The sequence below is a fragment of the Mastacembelus armatus genome, chromosome 4, assembly GCF_900324485.2.
Source record: "Mastacembelus armatus chromosome 4, fMasArm1.2, whole genome shotgun sequence".
Classification (NCBI taxonomy): domain Eukaryota; kingdom Metazoa; phylum Chordata; class Actinopteri; order Synbranchiformes; family Mastacembelidae; genus Mastacembelus; species Mastacembelus armatus.
The window spans coordinates 4,549,538-4,570,323 of record NC_046636.1 but is presented as its reverse complement, the minus strand read 5'-3'; the positions used below and the strand labels follow the sequence as shown (position 1 = coordinate 4,570,323).

Genomic DNA, 20,786 nt, shown 5'->3' with positions numbered 1-20,786 from the left:
TGCAAATGCGATAATTGAGAAAGATCTGATATGAACCCAACACTACTTACTGTCTCTGCACCTACAGATCAAACTGCAGCCACCTGCTTCATCCTGTCACCAGGAATAAGTTCTGCACTTGGCCTACAGGGGAAGGAAACCAACAGAGTATGCAACAGTTTTAAAACTGTACTAAAAGTTTTTTCAAATCACTTGTTAACATTTCTTATAACGATCCTAGTTTTTATTCCCTGCGAGTCAGATCTTTTTACAGTTTCCTGTAAGTTTCTGTTTGTATAAAAAAAGCCCATATAAAATGAAATGAATGCTGAACATTTATGATAAAGCTTAGTAACAAGAAAAATAATAGTAATAAAAAATGTTTGTGTTGCCAGTAGAATAGAACATAATTTTGTGGCAATATTTAATGAGGAACAAAGCCCGGCTGAGATGAAATGATATGATACTGCTGTTTTCACACTGTGTGACAAATGACTTTTCTCTCACTTCAAGTGTGGAATAGTTTAATCTGCTCAGCAATTCTAAGGCAATTCCATCAGATGTTTCAGATATGACAACAATAATCAAGTGGATAAATAGCATCAATCTAATTGTAAATGTAGCTTTTCAGTGGAGAAGTTAAATATTGCTGTATTATGGTCTCATCCTTCCCTTTCAGGTGTTTTGCAGGGAGAGAAAGAGTGAAGGAGAAGGGGAAAAAGAAAGAAGGTTTCTGCTTGTGTGGGTTTTTCTGTAAGTTGTATTGTTTAAAATATATTAATTAATCTATTTAAGGTGTTTAGTTGGTAATCAGACAGATTAAGATATCCATGTCCTTAATCAGGAGCATATTCTCTGATACACAGACTTATTAAAAAAGTGTATTTCTGTGCTATAATGTTGAATAGACACTGGTAAGAGGTTGAATGTGTGATAGAATATAGAAATGCAAGATGAAAATCTTTGCATCTTGCTGCAGTGATGTAGTTTATGCCAGTGTTATTTTATGTACCTCTAATTTCTGATCACTTCATTCTTTTTGCTTGAAATCCATAAATGTGTTTTTATGTTTAAATTAAGGCTCTGGGCACACCTGAGGTCGTGTTAAAGGGCTGGGCAGGCATTATGTCCATGTGAGTCCTTAAAATGCATGTGGATATGTGCATGTGTAAACCCCTGTCACTCCCAGACTTAGCCCTCCCTCTGAACTGATATTACCTGCGGTATCACACTGCAGTGCTTCAGAATCACTGCTCTTCACCATCCTTTCTTTGCTGCGTGTGGACATGTGCCTCCTGTCATTTCTGCTTCCAGCTCTCACTCCTTTCATTCGATGCTTTGTTGTATATGATCATGCAGCAGCTTCGTCAGTATTGGCACTATACTGTATCCGTGGGGCAACGAAGGTTCCATGCAGCTCATTCTGGCTCAGTGCTAAGGTCGTGTTAGTGGTCATTTGAGGAGTATAGTAGAGGAGGAAGACTGAGCCATGCAGAGTGGATTTATACCAAATAATCCTCTTTGCACCGGTATTTGTGCATATGCAAATAATATGTAAATCACTTCACCTTGCCCATATTACATTTATTTCTTTATCTGAGGTAATCCTGATGGCTTAAGTAATGCCTCAAAATATAAACTTCAGCAGCAGACATCTGTGTTTGCATATTGAACAACAGAGCACATGTTCAGTATAACATGCTAATCTACCAACAATGGAATCACTTCTTGGTAATTTCAGCACACACACAGCATTTCACATCTGTAACACAGTAAAATCTATTTACTGGTTTTCAAGATAAGATCAGCTTCATTAATTGAAATCCAAGGCATCTTCATTGTGTGAACAATGTGTGTTGCACATTTAATTTTACATTTTTCCACATTAATTTACACTCCAATAACCTGTGAATTTGGCTTAGTGTAGGAAGGCACATGACAGCTGCCACAGTTCATGCACCATGTCAGGACCCAGACCAACATTGGAGTCCAAGTCCTTTTCTGTAGACTGTGAAGAGCATAGTAAAATTGAAGGATTTGGAAGCACCAGGGCTCTTGGCCTTCAAGCAGAACTGACCTCACAGGTTTCTACAAGTTTCTCTGTTCATTTATTATTTTTGCCACAATTCACAGCCTGTGTTGTTTTATCTGGTTAAAAAACAGCATAAACCAAACCCGGCAAAGCTTCTGCCTGCCCTCATGTCCTTTATCCACCATTCTTGTCTGTAATTTCGTAAAACCTAATAGGCTTTTCATTTAGAAGAACACTTTAAGCTGCAAGTGAGCCTCTTTGTTGGATTTATGTTAGAAATAAGCTATGCGACTTACCTGTGAAGCAGCTACCCTCCAAACTGACTATTGTCATTCGGGGATTCATCTTTTGATGCTTCGTGTGTAACGAACACATCAGAGTTGTCACAAAAGGTGGAAAATCCGTCTCTTTGTTTCTGAAGAGACCTTCATCAAAGACACTCTCCTGGCAACCTGCAACACATGACCTTGATATGAAGCAGCATGTGAGGATCAAAGGTTCTGCAGGTGAACACTACCAAGGCACACTGCTGCTGCTCCCCTGATGACCTTCACAGGCAACAACCACAGCACCTCTGCTGTTTCTTGCTGGGTAGAAGGTCAGTGGTATATTTGTTTCTGGAGGATTTTCTGGATGGCTGACATTTGCTGGTATTTGTCTATACATTACAATGACTTTGTGCTGTTTTTTTGGACCTCAGAATTAATTTGACTGGACATTTTATTTTGAAATTCAAGTGCGCACTCAGTCAATTTGTATTGAAAAAGTATGCACATGATTACAAAAGTGTACAGGTACTCTAGGACAAATATTCTAGTTGATGCCAAGATGACTGATGAGGTGTGTCACACTAGCATACTCATTAATCTAAGCTCTTACTAAATATTCAGACTTGGTGAGCATGACGGCCTCAGAAGTGACAGTTTCCTTGGTTGTCACAAGATGTCTTTATTTGGCTGGTGTGCACTGCAGCTGTGAGGTCTGTGGGTCAATCCCAGCCTGCTCTCTCGTCCTTCAATCAGAGTTCTCTTCTCATTGAATTTAATATTAAGGCTGAAAAATTGGAAGAATAGTATTTGAAGAAGCACTTTCCATGCAGTGCAGGAAAATGTTTGTTTTGCTACTGACCTTAATGTTCATCTACTTTGTGCTCAGGAAAAGTTCTGATAATGCCTAGAAAATAATTTGGGCTTTTTTTAAATTTTATTTTAAATGTTTCTTTGGTTATTTCGCCTTTTGCCACAAAATATAGATTTATATGTTAAAAAATGAATGTTAGATATTTCTCTGCTGCAAATAAAAGCACTGCAGAGTACCAGGAGCCATGAGACATCTAAACCCTCACCCCACCACCACATGCACAACTGTGCATGAAGCGTTGAGCTTGAGGTGAGCATTCAGAAAGAGCTGATAATACACACATTTGCATGCAACAACAGTTTCCACAGTTTTTCAAATAAATATCAGAAAAGTGATTAAACTCTTGACAAAAATGACTGATGGGCTTCAGAGGAACACCTGACAAATGATGATGAGTGGGATCCTTAAGCTCCTCTTGTGGGAAAAAAAGACTCAAGTGTGACATTAGGACACAGAAATCCAGTATCCTGCCAAATTAAGCTGCGAAGAAGAGGGCACTTAGGAAATCAGTACTGTTCTGTGTAGTGTCCCCATCTGATGATACGCCATCTCAAACAGTGATGCAGTGATTCATTTAAAATTTAAAGTCCCCTTCACTCACATTTAGTTTGCTCATTGTCACTTCACTTGGCTGCTCGACCTTCATCGTGCAGAATGATGTATGTGCTGAGTTTGATTCTCGAAGGCTGTTTTCTCATTTATCTGCTCAAGGTGGCAAGTTTCCTTGTGCTCACCTTAAATATGAGTTTAATGTGTGTACATACAGACATGGCTTGTCAATCACAGTTAATGATTGAGAGTTAACTTTTCAGTGATTGTCTGCTCTTCGGTGAAGTTTTGAATGAGGAAGGAGGAGTATGTGTTTGCTTTGTGCAAAAACATGACACAGATTATTATTCAGTGGTGGAGCTGCTGATATCTGTTTCATTTGATGTCTCAGAATCAAGAGGAAAGAGACGCAAAAGACTACAGAGATATAAAATGACCATGAGGACAGAAAAAACAGCACAAAGAATGAACGTAACGAACAACAGAAGGACGACAGAGACACGAGAAACTACAAAGATACAAAAAAGACTACAAACAGACAAAATCGACTACAGAGGCATAAAATGCCTGCAAAGACAAGGAATGTGCAGTGCAGAGTAAGTGCAAACAGCAAAACCACTACAAAAGTCTGCAAAACAACTTTTATTCTTCTTGTCTTCAATCTAGGGAGCCATTTCTCACATACTCCCCTGGCTCAGCGCAAAGAATTGTATGGATTGCATTGTTTTGCTTGACTGTTTATCCATTGAGTTACACATCAATCAGCTTCAGCCTGGAATTAAGCCAGTGACTCCCCGCAGGAACTCTGAGCTTCTTCAAGGTCTGCGTGAAGGAGGCGGTGCACTGGACTCGGACCTGTGATAGTCTCGTAGAAACCCTCCCTCTTCTTTTCCTCGCTCTTTCTCTTTTCCTCACTTCAGGTAGGCGACGCGCTGTGAGAGCATCCTCCTATAGCCATTGGGAACCGGGCGGCCCCTCCACACTGTGGCAGCAGGGCTACTGCGGCGGAGCGCACCGGAGCGGAGCTGGAGACAAACGGTCAGGAGTGGAGAGAAGGAGGAGGAAGGACGGACCGTCTCCCCTCCGACAGGCGGGATTATACTCTGCAGCATCCCGTCACTTCAACATGCCTCTGGGGAGTACCAGACTCGCTGGGATTACTGCGCTGATCGCATGGCTGCTTCTTGGCTGCTGTGGGACAAATGGAGCAGGTGAGCGGCTCCGTGCGCTTCCCGGGAAGGTGTGAGGGCTGTTGAGCGTGGTGTTTTGTTGAAATTGACCCTCTTGGTTTATTATTGCACTAAGGCTTCAGTCAGCTTTAAGGGCATCAACGGATAAAGGGGGCATACAGTATGTTTAGCCCATGGTGAGACTATCATCATGATAAATCATTTCATTAGGAAAGGAAAAAAAACATCTTCACATTTCCTTTTGTAAGACAGAGACAAAGTGGACAGTAAGAACTCTGTGCACATTCAGAATAACTCTACTGGTTCATCAACAGAATTTAAAAAAGCAAAGGAATAGTTTCATTATGGAGTAATGTGAAAAAATTAAGAGCATCAAGTGTTTAAGTCCACATGATTCACTTTACAATGATATAAAACCAAATCCTCACACTGCAGGAGCTGTAACTTTGCTTGAATCACTTCAACTCATCCAGTGGTTTCAGCTGCAGTTATCACATTCCTTTAAAAAGTCCTGGAATCTGCCTTATTATTACTTTTTATTTTTCTTTCTCATTATTTATTTCTAAATGCCCTCATTTTTTTCTAAGTGCAGAACAAAACAGAATTTTGCAGTCGCAAGCAGATCTGTGCTCGGAGGGCTGCAGCTCATGCAGTTTATTCTGAATTTAGTGAATTAAACAGCTGGCTGGGTCTGATCCGACCACCGTGGGAGCTTGTTGTTGAACGGCAGCGCACATCCTCTGGGGTTTTATGGCTGTCAAGTTTTAAGAGATATCAAATCCCACAAGTTACTCTTATTTTAGCATTTCCAGCATTTGATCTTTTCTCACAAGAGAGAGGGAGAGACCGTGGTCTGCTGAGAGATGTAGGAAAGCTGCACAGGAGGATGCTACTTCTCTTTCTAAAGGTCTATACTCAGTGTCTAAGAAAAGATCCCAGAAGTGGGCTGTTGAGCAAAGGGATTATTTAGAAGGAGAATGCATTAAGAAGTTGCTTAGTTGAGAGGGATGATTTTTAAGGGAAAGTAGAATTTACATTGCAACAAGTGTGACAGTCAGAGGCTGTAGTTGAGCCCCATTGCACACATACAAGTTATTTTTCTCTGGGGAAGTTTTAATGAAGAGTTCCAGTAGCTGCACAACAACAAAGCAGTGGCCCAGTAAAATCTGACGACCTTTCTTCCCCACTGTAATTACTGTACTCACTTGGACTGATGCTGTAAATAAGAACATCCTTTTACATCACATCCATGTAGGCAGATCAAAGTTTTACATAAATTAAATGGCACAGAAATCCAAGCTGTAGAAAAAATGGATGGATGGATGGATGAGGCTGCATGTGGAGGTGAGAGCTAAAAAAAATGGTTGTGTTCATGGGCATTTTCTCTTCTTTTAATACAGCTATCACTTGTGTAAAGAAGGAATGTAATGGTGTATAGACTAAAACTGATCCAAATCCAGATGATCTGGGTGTGTTTTCTGTTCCTCACTGCCTGGACCACAGCACTTAGACTAACCACAAAACCTGCAATTTGACAGTCATCTATTCTGCTGTGCATCATATGTCAGTCAGAATCTTTTTCATCCAATCTGTCTTCTATCCACATTATGCATCCTAAGCAATGCAACGGTTTCATCTCAGTAAAGAACAGTCATGTTTTGTGGCATACTGCTGCTTTTGCTTGTGAGTTAATTATGTGCAGAATAATAATGATGTATTTTCCAAAAATACATCATTTTGATGCATTTCAACAAATGACCAGTGATGTAATTCTTCTGGGGTTTATTGTCAGCAAAACCTTATTGTCACGATACCACTATCTTTATCGCCGTTATGTCCACAGTGTTGCTGGCAAACGATCAGTACTTTCTTCTCACAGTTTTTTCTCATTTTGCAATTACCTTTGGTGCCACTTTACCGCAAGCAGAATACAGGTAGATACATTTCTTGTGCATTTACAGAAAACACAATTTAGTCTCTGTCCTCAAGAGCATTTCATCTCTGGAGTAGCTGAGACTGTATCTAGGTAGATGTTTGATTATTTAACTTGCTGAGGCTGAGAGGGAACTTTAAGATGCTGTTATTTTCTTAGAGTGTTGGAAATCCATCTCCTCCAGTTCACAGCCAGACATAGAATAAGTTGGTTAAGAAAAAAAAAAAATGCTGGGAGAGGAGTTGACTTTAAATTTAGTCCTAGCGCTCTGCTTCATATGAGAACGGCCCTGTCTCGTCAGAAATTATTACTTTTCAATGAGCCATGGTTTGAACCAAGAGAATATAAACCTCTGAACAAAATCAGTTTGGTGTGAATGTGAGATATTTCTGTACAGACCCCACTGTCCTTTATGCTTCATGAGGTGGTGGAGTCTTAAAGACGTAGCAGGAGGAAGGTAGTGGAGGATAAATGGCCTTTACGTTTTTCTGGTGTCATTTATGAAAATGTGTTTAGTAGAAGTGGAGTCATAAAAAGCTTCTGATTAACTCAAGGTTACATAAAGGTGGCAATGGTTGGTGGTGTGAGCCTGGAGCTGCCAGTCATGAATCTAGATTTATTAATCCAGGGACAAGTAGTTAAGCGATAAAAGTGACAGAGAACTGCAGTCCATCCATCTGCCTTTGTGACCTGGGGGATTTTTTGTGTGCCCAAGGCCAGCTCCCCAGTGGGTGTCTGCCGCCCTAAAAACAGACCCATTTATCAAATGGCCCTGTCATTATCGTAGATGACTTGTTATCAGCCCAAGAATCGGCCACATTGTGCTGAGGTCACTATTCACTGTCATTCTCTGAAGCAACAGAAAAGTAGAAACTGTGGGCATCAGCTTTTAGCAAAAACACAGCATGTGGACTGACGTTTGATGACGACTGATGCATGCTGTAAATGACTTGCCTGTTACAGCCTGTCAGTGCTTCAATATGTCAGTCTGTCAATGTCAATTTATAAAATCCTTTCTGGAGCCACCACAAATAATTTCTATTTTTCTCTGAATTTGGAATAAAAATAAGCAACTCAGAAGTGGTGATCCTAAAAATCTAAATAGATGATACCGTATTTTACATAAAAGATGAAAAAAATGAAAAGTCAGCTTGATCACAAACTCTACTCTGTATCTTATATGGTTAAGCTGTTAACAAATCATGACATCAGACCTTATAAAGTTCTCGTAGTGAGATTGTTAACTAACATCTACCTTCAATTCTCATACCATGTAAAGCTGATTCCTTGATTCTGAGTTGTGCATCTGACACTGTTACCTCCTCTGTCTTGGTTATCAAAAACATTTCTGTCTCTTTAGCTGCTAAATGTCCATTCACTTTTACCAGCTGTCGGTAGCAGGTTTCAGTTTTTTTTCCTGAAAACAGCTGCCTGTCATGGCTGAAAGTGTCATAGAGAGCAATGACACTGTGTGAAATGGTTGTAAAGCCAAAACAATTAGCAGCTAAAAGACACTAAAACACTCAGAGCTGAGTGGAGCTGCAGATTATGGGGAGAGGAGTTTTTATTAGTGCAGTAAGGGAGAAGAAAGAAAAATGGAAAAAGATGAATAGGAGCTGGTTGAAGAGAATGTTGGAGAAAGAGAAGAGGTGTTTCGCTCACTGCCCACTGTGGACATTTATTGTAGTTTCCCTCCATCTTTAAGCCATGCAGTGATGCTGCCAACTCCTCTCATTTTACCCACCACTGGGTTTTCCTGAGTGTAAGTGTCTACAGTGTATCTGACCGCACACTTACTTATGAGGACATGGCTTTCCTCATGGGGATCTGAGGCTGGTCCCCACAAGGAAATCAGATTTTAAAGAGATGACAAGGTCAGGGTTAGGTTAAGTTAGGGTTAAGGTTAGGCTAAACCTCCAGGAAAGTAATGTAAGTTAATATAATGTCCCATGAAGTAATGGTAACTAGGTTTGTTTGTGTGTCTGTGTGTGTGTGTGTGTGTGTGTGTGTGAGGGTGTGTGAGGGTGTGTGTGTGTGTGTGTGTGCGTGCGTGCGTGCGTGTGTGCGTGCGTGTGTGCGCGTGTGTGCGTGTGTGCGTGTGTGTGTGTGTGTGTGTGTGAGATCCATTTGCGTGGATCCTCTCATGTCACCTTTACACAGCTGCAGTCTGGTGGTGCACTACAACACAGGTTTCGGCCCTCCTGTGTGACAATCTTATTTGCGTGTATTTTTTAAAAGTTCCCTGTCCTTAGAAGAAAAACCTGCCGTTGTAAAATTGGTTAAGTGCCTTCTTGGAAGATATTATTACTTACTCGGTATTTATGACAATCTGTGAGCATCAGTCCATTGGCAGCTTGTTTTCAGCATTAAATGGCCTGTCAGGATTTAAACAGGTCAGATGTTACAATTATGAAGTTGACATGTGCAAAATGATGATATTTTTTATCAACTGTACCTGTTGTAGTAAAAACAGACTGTGTTGCTAATATCCTTCATGGTTTACAGACCAATTACCAGGGCCAGCTTTGAGCCATTGCATTTACTGTAGCTGTACATACACACAGTTTTCTTCTGCAGTTACTTTTGGTGTGGCCACCAAATAATGTGGTTAAGATAACTTGGATAATTATCTGGTCTAGTTATGACTGCTATTGTTTCTTGCCCAGTTTGACTTTGTTGTATAAATGGTTGCCTTGTTCCCAGAGCTCAGCTCTGAATTTTAAGCGTAGTATTACAATTAATGATGGAAATGAAGGAAGACAATAAGATGCAATTGTTGTTAATATAGTAACCTGTTACTCAAAGCCTTTTGCTACTTAAAAGAGCAGCTTTCCCTATACACAGTTTTACATTGCTACTTTCGGCTCAATCATTAAAGCAGCAAATTAACCTGAGATTATTCACATAATTATTATACATTTAATTACCAAACCTGCTGCTTTGACCATACCAATTTATGTTTTAATGACTGCCTTGCATTTTGTTATCTTGAGGAGTGTAGTGGTGCAGTGGGAGCAGGTTATGGAAGTGCCTCTTGAAGTAAATAGTAATTACAATCACTACGAGTCTTATTTATATACCGATTCTATTCTAACCTCACCCTGTTTTTGAAAAGAGGACGATGTAATGACGCTGGACTTCTGATTATCAGACAATGTAAAACCTGTCTGATTATCAGGCTGCGACTGTTTTAAAAACCTGTCTGATTATCAGACAGGTTTTTAAAACAGTCCAGTTATATTGTTACAACAAGCTGAAATGGTGGTCAAAACTAGGTGAACCTTTTAATATCAATTATTCATATGAATAGGTGGAGAGGTCTTGTGAAATCAAAGAGCTTTTTAGATACAAAATGTCCCCCAAGTGGCTTGCCAATGAATAATGAAAAGTGCAGATGAATACATACAATGAATGTGAAACTTCAAAGAAGAAAATAATGGACTTCCATGCAGGAAACATGCCAATTAAGTATTGATGACCTATTTGCATCTTTTTTTTGGACCCTAATTGACAGAAAAATAAATAATAGATATTCGTTTAATATTAGACACTTAAAATCATTGCTGGTAGAGTTGATTAATTTCATCATTAGTGAAAAAGAGAACACCTGTCTGTAGCCAGAGGGTTTCACTTGATTGCAGTGACCTGTATGTATGATCCAAGTTTTGGAAAAAAGTCCACCATGGAAACAGACAAACAGTCCTAGAATCTCTGCAAAAGCAGGAAATTAAAAAGCACAAACTCAGGGCATGGTTAGTTCAGTGTCACTTAGGGCTCCTGAGAGTAGTTATTGTTTAACTGTAGATGAAGGTAACATCATTGTGAGGCCCAACTCTAACAAACAGCTTGGCAGGGATATTGTTTTTGTTTATGTTTTTCTGCCATAATTTATTGCTCTGAGGAGGTGCTCCAAACATGCAGCAGTACATCAGGAACATTTTTATCTCAACTTGAGATACTTGTGTAGCAGCTTAATTACACTTTGTGCTGCATCACAATATTAACAGGGGACTGTCCAGCATCATAGAAAATGTCCAGTATTGTTTATGTTAAAGTAATAAAGCGCCTGGCAGCCATAGGGATTATGATTCATTTCCAGTGATAGTTGGACTTTAATACAGGGGACTGTTGGTCGTTACCTGTTTGGCAGCAACACTGGTTTTTATTCTGACCATGACTTTTTTTGCATTGTTCATCTAAAAATTGTTTAATTTGGAGGATTTGTACCAATTTATCCACACTGTTCTAAAACAGTCTCAGTAACTGAAGGTTGTAAGTCCTGCACAAACCTGCTTTTGGCTTTCAGAAGAGAAAGCTGCGCTTTTCTTAATTATTTAAAAATCTTATCCAAATTTCAGTTCTCCAAAGGGAAATCCTACCCGAGAGTGTGCTAGAGACAAAAGAGAAAGACAGAAGACCATAATAATTAGTAAATTGTGTTATTTTTTTTAATAACAAAGTAACTTAATGTCCTGGATGTTTACAAAGAAAAGTGTGCCATTCACTGTCCTGTTCCTATTTTGAAATGCAAATATGAACCATTAATGATATGCTCGTCATAAACTCATCATGTCTCCTCCTGGGTCCATTAGTAGAAGTGATGTAACCTGTAGCTGTTCTCCCAAATCTGCATAAGACTCGCATATTTCACTGTGAATGATTAGATTTTTCTTTTTAATACTAATGTGCTAATGTGTTAGCAGTCATTTGTTGTTTCAGAACTCAGCATGTGAGCTACAGTTCAGCAATGGGGGTTAAGGCTCTGAAACTAATTGCACTTTGTTACAGTACAGTTTTTTTTTTTTTTTGATCATTTAATTCTGCTGATTAGGTGCACCTCCTGTGGAGCCACATATTAATGTAGTTAGCACAGAAGAAATTACAGCATCATTTTATACCATTTCACAGAGAAAATGTAGTTAATTAAGTTGCAGAGAACATTTTATCTATGAGTTTAGTCTAAATGTATAATGTAATTTTCTAACTAGCAGGTCTTTGATGGTGCAGAGTCAGCGAAATCACTGGCCTGCCTGGTGTTTTGCCAACACACAAATGAAGAACGGAAATGAGGAACTAACATTTCTCACATTTTTACCACTCAGTCCAGCAGAGAGTCTCAGTTCAGCTGTCACAGGTTCTGCTCTGCAGCAAAAGAAAGCACAGGCTTCACATCAGTGTCAGCCAAACTACTTTTCCAGACCAACTATAGTTTGACCTACATGGCCAAAAAATTGTGATGATTATAAAAGACTCAACCAAATCCATGAAGGGGGCCATAAACTTCGAGTAGCTGTTATTTAGAAGCAAAGTTAAGAGTCGGTGGCCACGCTTGTGAATCAGTGAGGCTCCAATGTCAAATCAAACTGAAATGTTAAGGTCCAGAATGTACGTTTAGGGATTTGGTCCATCTGTGCACTGCTTTGAACTTTCTTAGGCACACATGGACAACTGAATGCAATCAAACACAGCATCCCTGTTATAACATCTGTCCTTATGAAGCGTGTTATGTTTCATGTTTTGGTGCAATTGTGTGGTGTAAATGTGTAGATTTGGTTCAGTATTTGTTATTGAGGTTGTAGTTAAAGGTGTTGCTGTAGGGACTGTATTATATACATACACATAGGACCAGGTGGAATCTGCATTTTTGTGAGTGCAGGTGATTTTTCCTGTTTTGACATGTTTGAATGTGTCTGTCAGTGTCTCAAAGACCTGAAAAGACAAAGATTCCAAGTTTGAGATTTCCAATAAAAAAAGACAAATACTTACAAAATATTTAAATGAAACCCACATAAGCAGAAGTTTGATTCCCAAAGCAATGTCTGCAGCTTCAAGAATTGAATTTAAGTTTGAATCTTAGATTTACAAATGATGTATTTTAGTGTTTCCTCTGTTTGAAAACTTAGTGTTGGTGGAAGTTTGTCCTATTTTAGTTTCCAGCACAGTTCGTTCAGTGCAACAGTCTGTGCCCCCAGTACACAAAGCTGATAAACACTGGCCTACAGGCGCCTCCCTGAGAAGAAGGGTGAGAAGTTACTGTGAAGACCCAAACAAACAGACAAAAACAAGCACATCTGTTTTCCACTTGACAGTGGTGGTGTAAACAAGTATCGTAAGGACTCATTATGCTGCTTACTCTTAGAGAAAGAGAGGGAAAGAGACTGATCAAGTCGACTCAGGGACACTTGAACAGAACTCTTTTCCCACAACTTTGCTGATGTGATGGATGGTAGTGATCAGTATTCAGCATCTCTGGATCTGTTGTCATCTCTCTTGCTCTAAAACGATAAACCAGATGAAACTGGACTACTAAATGCGTTTGTTAGTACTAAACAGTCTCCTCTCACTCATATAGTTTTTATGAAATCATTAGCTTGTTTATATCAATGCAGCATTTTAATTTTTGTCAAGGTGGAGACTTGTAATAATGCAAATACATGGCTAGCTCTTGATATTGTTAATGTTGTTATAATTAGTGGTCTTTAATGAACAGCATTTCCCAGAAGCAGGGTTAAGCATAGATGTGTGATAAAAACTGTCACATTATGTTTCTATTGGTGTAGACTGTGTCAGTACTGGGGTTTAGTTCCCTTCAGCCAGCTGCTGTCAAACATTTAGTAAGGAAACTGTGCATTCCTTGAAGCTATGTTCAGAGAAACACCTTGTATGTGAGTCTGACAAAGGCCTGGTCAGCGACTGGCAGTTCAGTAGCATTTACCTCCATTTTCATTTAAGCTTTCTGCATTTGTGCTTTAACTTTTTCTCAGTCACCTTTTAAATGTCACAAGCACTTCGAGGAAAATCAGAGGAGATTTTACAGTGCTCATTTAATTTGTCTGCAATAATTCAGCTGTATTTTTCAGTTAGTTATCCACTGCTTGCTCCGTGTCTCTGTAAACTTTAGGTCTTACTGAGCAATAAGCAGCATTATAAATGACGTTAGGATGGTTGTTTTCCTAAGTCTATGCAGTGAAACAACTTTTTTTTTTCCTGAGCAGTTGTCCAGTTATATTGGGCTGTTGTGAGAGATGTACTTTGCATTTAAAAGGTTTGAAGGTCCAAATGTGTAAACTGCTTTGGATGAACAGTTTGCATAAAAAAGCTAAAGTAACATATTCTCTGTATTTTATATGCTCAATTTGTGGAGGACGTCATATCAGTCATTTTTACTAATTTGACTTATGAATGTAGTAAAGCAGGGGTTTGTAGAATCATATTTTGTTAGGGATGATACTTATTGTGCACCACCACTCTGACCTTCTATTGTTACAAAATTTATTTGGAGTTGGTAAAATATGAAAGGAATAGAGATTCCTCTCTGTCTGAAGATGCAGTAAATGCACAGATCTCCTCTGGAGAGAGGAGGCTCACGTAGACTATGACAGGCTATTCAGAACTGTGTCTGGTTTCTAGACTAAGGTAATGAAAATCCCTCGGTGTTTGAAATGGGAGTACAATAATGTTGACAAAGTAATCTCAGATGAAGCCTTGTTGTCAGTGCAAAGAGACAGACCTGGGGACCTCTGGAAGAACTGTGAATAATTTGAACTGACTCTTTTCTCAGTGGTGGAAAAGAAGTTTAAGATTAGATTTACACATTAAACACTTATAATTAGTTAAAAATTAGATATGTCAGTGAAAACTATGTCTCAGTGAATAAATTGCAAATGTAGTCAGAGCTTGTCATTTTATTTGTCAGCTGCAGAACAACGGCTTTGAATTTGGTTTCTTGCTTGGCAACCCAGTATATAACCTTCTAGTCTTTTGCATTAGGAAGAAGCAATATTAACAAAAGCCTATGAATTAATAATTTGAAGTCTATATGTAGTTCTTCATGTTTCATCACCCCACTAGCGACGGCCTTGGTCCCAACCTACAGTTATCTCAAGGAAGCTTCAATTTTAACCTTGTAATGAAAACAAAACCTTATTTCATTGTTTTTTTCACCATCATTACGATGAGGAAAGACACTAAGTCATAAAAGGAAAAATGTAAATATATAAATATGAAAAATATACAAGACTTTAGCCCATATGCTTGTCTTCTCTGCTTTGTGATTGGTTAACAGAAGTATGTGACAACCCACTGGTCTCCAGTTTGCCGCCTTCATCCTTCAGAAGCTCCTCCCAGCTCTCCACTAGCCATGGGCCAGTCTTTGCAAAGGTCAACAGAAGAGAAGGTGAGAAATATTCATTATTATCCATTGTCCAACTTAAATATTTTGCTATAATTCATTTTTCTTCTTTCTTCACATTTTTTGATGAAGATGTGGTGGACATGCCATCAGGAATGCTTACATGTTAACAACAAGCCAGTTGTGCAAAAATACAAAATGTAACAGGCTCTGGAGTTAACACTCCTCTCTGTGTGCTTCCCTTACAACAATGACCTTTCGCATTTCCCACAGGTGTGTTTGAAAACAATGAGAGCTTTGGGTTTCAGGCTATCCATGAAAATTTTGTCTCATGCACCTGTCAAGTCATTGCACTTGGTCAGTTGTTGACATCAACTGTCAAGAAGTGACTTCAGGCCAGGGAAGTGTCTGGAGCAGACTGAGAATTGAAACACAAAAAACATGATGTCCCTCGACTGCAGAGTATCTCCCCTGTTTACTGAGACATTTTCTGTTCTGTGAGCTGCAGTGAGCATTTTCCTTTGTGCTGGAGTGTCTTTGCCTCTCTACAGGACACTGAGCACAAAACATCAAACATCACAAAAAAACCTCTGTTGGATTCACAGAGTATGGTCACAGGGGAAAGCAAGAGAGAGACAGATAAACACAAGATAGATAGATAGGACAGCGGCTACTGCCAATGACCTGCATTATATATAGAAATTCATTGGAATTATATTAGACTAGTACATCAAACTCTCCACAGGGCCACCTCTTCTCAATCGGGGCATAAATCTGAGGTGTGATTCACAAGCTACAATAAAAATTCAAGAGGTACCTCTGCTGGATGCTGATGCCGTGCTTTGTGAAGGGCTATCATGCCTTGTTTTTGAGCTTTTGGCATGAAAGGGTTTGCAGATTTCTCCATTTTCACCTCAGTGACTGAGAATCATCAGGGGGTCCAAGGTTTCTTTCTCTTTTCTTACTGTAGGAATAATCTTACTAACTTGGACACAGACTGAAGAGAAGCCAACAGGATGTGGTTTTCTAAGTAATTAGAAATTAGACCAGTTCCAGCAGACAGCAGTAAGCTATGTAGCATCAGCATATGGCATGACTGTGCAGTGTATGAATTCAGTCAGGCCAGAATCAGAACAGGTACACACTTTCTTAGGAAGCAACAAATATGTACAATATACAATAATGTTCTAATATGCAGAAACTACAGATACATTTTTGTACCTCATCTAATTTTCTCAGCTTTAAAATTGCTCTGATTTCTGCATCAGTGACTGTAGTTCACCTGGTTATCACCAAGGGAAGCCATCATTCACTCCATCCCACTGGTAACTGAGAGGAAAACAACGCCTGTGGGCGGTCTTTTTCTCCTTCAAGCTTGGGTCCTCTACCAGAGGCTGAGGAGCTTGAGGGTCTTGTGCAGTATCTTAGCTGTTTCTAGAACTGGGCTCTTCTGGACAGAGATTCCATATGTTGTTCCTGGGTCCTGATGGAGCCACTCTCCCAGTTTGGAGATACCAATTCCACTGTCCTGCACTGGTGCAAAGTAGAGAAATGCCCTGGCATCAAGACCTGTCGTGTCTTCCACCCTCTTAAAATCCACAAAAAATTAGAGTGAAGCCAGAGAGAGGGGCACTCACTGGGCCCTCTAACAGAAGACTGGTTTAGAGGCCAAGGAGTCATAACTTCAAAGAGGAGAGGAGTATGACTTGCTCAAACTGAGCAGCGGTAACATTGAATTCATATTCAATTAAAAGCAACTTGTAAGTAGAATAACAAGGCTGCTGCTGACCCACATAATTTCAGTCTCCATTATGAGCCACCAAGCCAATATAAGCAGATAAAGTATTGCACTGAAATTTCACCAGAGCTTATGGTGCAGAAAAATCGGAGCATGGTGTTATGAAGTCGATTTATAAAACCATGTTGGAGCACTTTGATGTCCTCTGGCCTGTCCTCGGCACAAATGCCACATCTAATGTCTGTTCATGTTATAGTTGTGTAATTAACAAATATAAGAGTTAGATTAACTGATATTTCTTCTACATCACATCATAGTATGACACTTTAAAAGCGATACAGTTTTAGAAAAGAGCATTTACATTACATATAATGGTGCCAGTTATGCTAGTTATTAGTCACCCCTGCTATTCTTGTGCATTAACTGTGCCAATCCTTAAAATACAAGCTAATGAGGCCAGTCATGCTAAAAATCTCCTGCATGGAGGCAGCCTGGTTTTCACACAAAAAGGCACAGCATGTCCACATAAGATTATATGATGGATTAGCAGCGGATGTTCTTTATAAAGGGCTAATCAGTGCCACTTCAAAACTTCAGCTTCTGCTTTTCCTCCACCTACTTAGGTAGCAATGGTGGGTCTGAGACAGATACAAAATAAAGGCAAAAACAGGGCTGTAGTAGTGGAAATTGGCATAATGCTGCTATTGTTATAAACAAAGCCTGCCAGTCCTCACACACTGAGTCAGTTAACAGATGCAATTTTGACTGTGTGGCTGCTGTTTTGGGACTAAAGGAAAGTAAGAGGAATTTCCCTGATATTCTAATTGTTCAATACTTACATGCAAATGTCAGCATACAGATATAAATAGATTATTGGCTGAAATCTGAAATCTGCAGTGGGACTAAAAGGCCCTGGTAGTCTGTTGACTGGATGTGAATGCCTCTTTTACAAAGCAATCCCTGTTTCATCCCTCATTCTGCTGCTTGTATGTTCTCATATCTCCAAAACCTTTTGCTTTTTTTAAAGAGATGTGCTCCATTCGCCCTCGATATCACCTTTATTATTGCTTTTCATAATTTATAACCTCTTGATCACATCCTGCCATGCCCCATGTTGTTACACTCCTTGTAAAGTGTGGTCTCCTATAATCATAATTTAAACGCGGCCCCATTTGGGCTGCCAAGAAAACATTGAGATAACTTCATTCCATCTTATAGCCAAATGTTAATGATGGCATTTAACATTTATAGGCAAATGTTAATGGCAGTATTTAACATCTAAACGGTCTCTTTTTCAGTGGGCCATACTGATAATCACACATTAAAACCACTGTAATTATGCTGAAATAGGCCTGGAAGACTAGATCAATCCTCTGTAATCATTTTCTGGAGGTGCTAATTTAGATTTGAAAAGGGGATTTAAGCTGTAGGTTCAAATTCACTACTTGCTGGAAAGCATAGAATCACATATTGATCTTTGTGCGATGTTTATGTGCCATCTCTGCCTCTTCAGGTGCCATTTAACCCTGCTCTGAAACACCTTATCTGGTTAAATTTCACTGCTCCTCCACTGTGATCCTCTTAATTTGAGTTAGTACCTCTCTCCATAAATCTAATTATATGGGTAAATATTCCTTGACAAATGCAGCTAAAAACCTTTCAACTTAACTTTATTTCTATATTGCCTCTACATCCCTCACTAATTTACTGTTTTCACTATAGTATTTGTGGTCCCGATATCTACATTACTGGTCAGTCACATCAAATATATGATCATAAACATGATTTATATAGTACATTTCTACTATAAAAATCTAGTAAAAGGTCCTTTGAAATAAAAGAAAAAATGGAAAACAATTGCAGGGTAGGAAATGTAAACAACTGTCAAAAATGAAAAATCCTGCCGGATCAAGAAACCAAACTGATATCAAGAGTCCAACACTATAGTGCCGATGCTTGGCAGTGCCTGACAAAGTTTTGTTCAAAATGTTGCTCTGTGAAATTACACTTACGTTTAGTACTTTGTGCAGATGTTTAGTCTGACTACCACTGCTGATGTGTCCATATATTCTTTGAGCCAGATATAGAAACTGTAATAGGCCTTTTTCTGTTTTCAAAAACCAAAATATTCATTTCATTTTGTTGGAGAAATGCAGCTGTAATAAGGCACCTTTCCTCAGAGTAAACACTGTTCATCCTTACACAAGTTATATCATTCTTTTCAAAAATGTTAAGCTTTGATGACATGTGGCTTCTGTATGATACCACCACCAGCAGCTTTATCACATACATAAAGCCATTACAGAAAACACTTTTGATGCTTCTGCAAACATTTGGCCTCTGGTGTCTGCATCTAGTCTGAGTCTCATTACCTAGAAATCGTGTTTCTACCACTTTCTTACTGCATTTTGTTGAAATTCCTTCAGTCTCTCCAGGGGCCAGTCCTAATTTTGCTCTGCTGCAGCTGGCTAAGAACCCTAAAACCGATTTCATTGCCATGTTTTTAAGCCAGCCTGTTTTAAGGTCTCTATAATGGACGTTACCTTGCACATATGTTTCAGTGATATGCCTTAGTAAAATGGTTCATTTTAGGTCCTGTTTTCTTTATTCCCATCTTTGAGTATAGCTTTTCAGAAAAAAAACTTTCACTTTCTCTGCTTAGTTATTTGTGTTGACTATGGGTGATTTTGTCTCCAGTATTTCTTTTTTTTTTAATCTGTCCCATTTTAGTCTTTTGTGTAGGGCTAAACTCTGCAATTGGGTTGAAAAAGCTGTTCATAGAGCGACTACTTCAGTTGCATTTTAATCGCTTCCTAAGCTTTTTATAATGATGAGTTGTAGTTAAATGCAGCCATTTCCATATTTTACTTTTGCATAATGTACATAAACATACATTGGTGCTTCTGTTTGTAATATTCATGCAGTTAAGAATCAGAATGTCAGAAATATTACCTGATTTGCTAACCTGGCCAAAGCAGTTTTGAAAACTAATAAATAAAATCTCTGAAAACAGAATACAATATATCTGGTATTCTTTAGTGCATAGCATAAAATGCTCTCTAGAGGGGTTAACCTCTTAAACCTCTCACTTTACTCCAATTTATTAATATGCTTTTGACCTAATCACTTCATGTTTAAACCAAGAAACGCTATGATTAACATTTGATTAGTGCCATGCATGTAAACATGTACTGTACATACATGACTTTCAGGGTTTAATGCTTTAATAGAGTGATACATCAATCAAACTGTTCTCCAGAATGAACTGCTCTACATGTAAACTCATTCCAGTGGTATAAGGACGTGTCCCAGTTTGCTCTACAAATGCAAATGCATGTACTTATATTTATTTAAAATGATGCTCAGCACTGAAATGGTGTTCTTATTCTGTGTAAATCAAGGACACTTGTAAAACACTTGTGGTTTCTGATGGGCATGAGCAGGCTGCTTTGGGAGCTGAATGTCTGAGTTACTATTCCATCTCCCACCCCTGCCACCATAAAAGAGTCATAATCCAGCCCTGACACCACACGTCCTTGGCCTGTATCCTAACACTAAGCCAGAAGGAAGCATCCAAAATAGCATTCGCTTTGATGCTTTCAAGCTAGCCCAAATAAATCCATGTATGATTAGCAGCAGTGATGCATATTTACTTATTTAGAGGAATTCACTCATTTTATCTCACTTGTGAGTTAATGAGAACATGGACACTTGATTTGTTTTCCCACAAACTAGCATAGGACTGACCTTTTGTAAGAAAGACTGATTATCTTTTAAAGGATAAATATATTTTAGTAATAAAACATTCTGTGCTCAATATTGTGATTTATTATTATTATTAGTAGTATTATTATTAACCATGTACCAGCCAACTTGTATTGATTTTACGTACACAGTTCACACTCCAATGCTTGTGCGAACTATTACATTAGTCCTATAATTCGAAACAGGATATATTTTTATATCTTTGATTATTAAAATCATATTTATATAGCTGTGCAATACTTTTTCATGATTTATTTACACCTCGTAGCATTGAGAATCAAATTACTGAAAACATTTAATTTATGGTCATATGCATAATCTTCTCCACT

General features: G+C 38.8%; 1 protein-coding gene across 1 annotated transcript in view; it reads left to right on the top strand.

The window, feature by feature from the left end:
- Positions 1 to 2,328: 2,328 nt before the first annotated feature.
- The window catches only part of LOC113139979 (contactin-associated protein-like 4), a 74,770-nt gene continuing 56,312 nt past the window's right edge, over positions 2,329 to 20,786 (top strand). Inside the window, exons 1-3 of the mRNA XM_026323652.1 lie at positions 2,329 to 2,609; positions 4,092 to 4,911; positions 14,889 to 14,999. Coding sequence (XP_026179437.1) covers positions 4,827 to 4,911; positions 14,889 to 14,999 — 196 coding nt within the window. The 5' untranslated portion in view covers positions 2,329 to 2,609; positions 4,092 to 4,826. The remainder of the gene's footprint in view (positions 2,610 to 4,091; positions 4,912 to 14,888; positions 15,000 to 20,786) is intronic.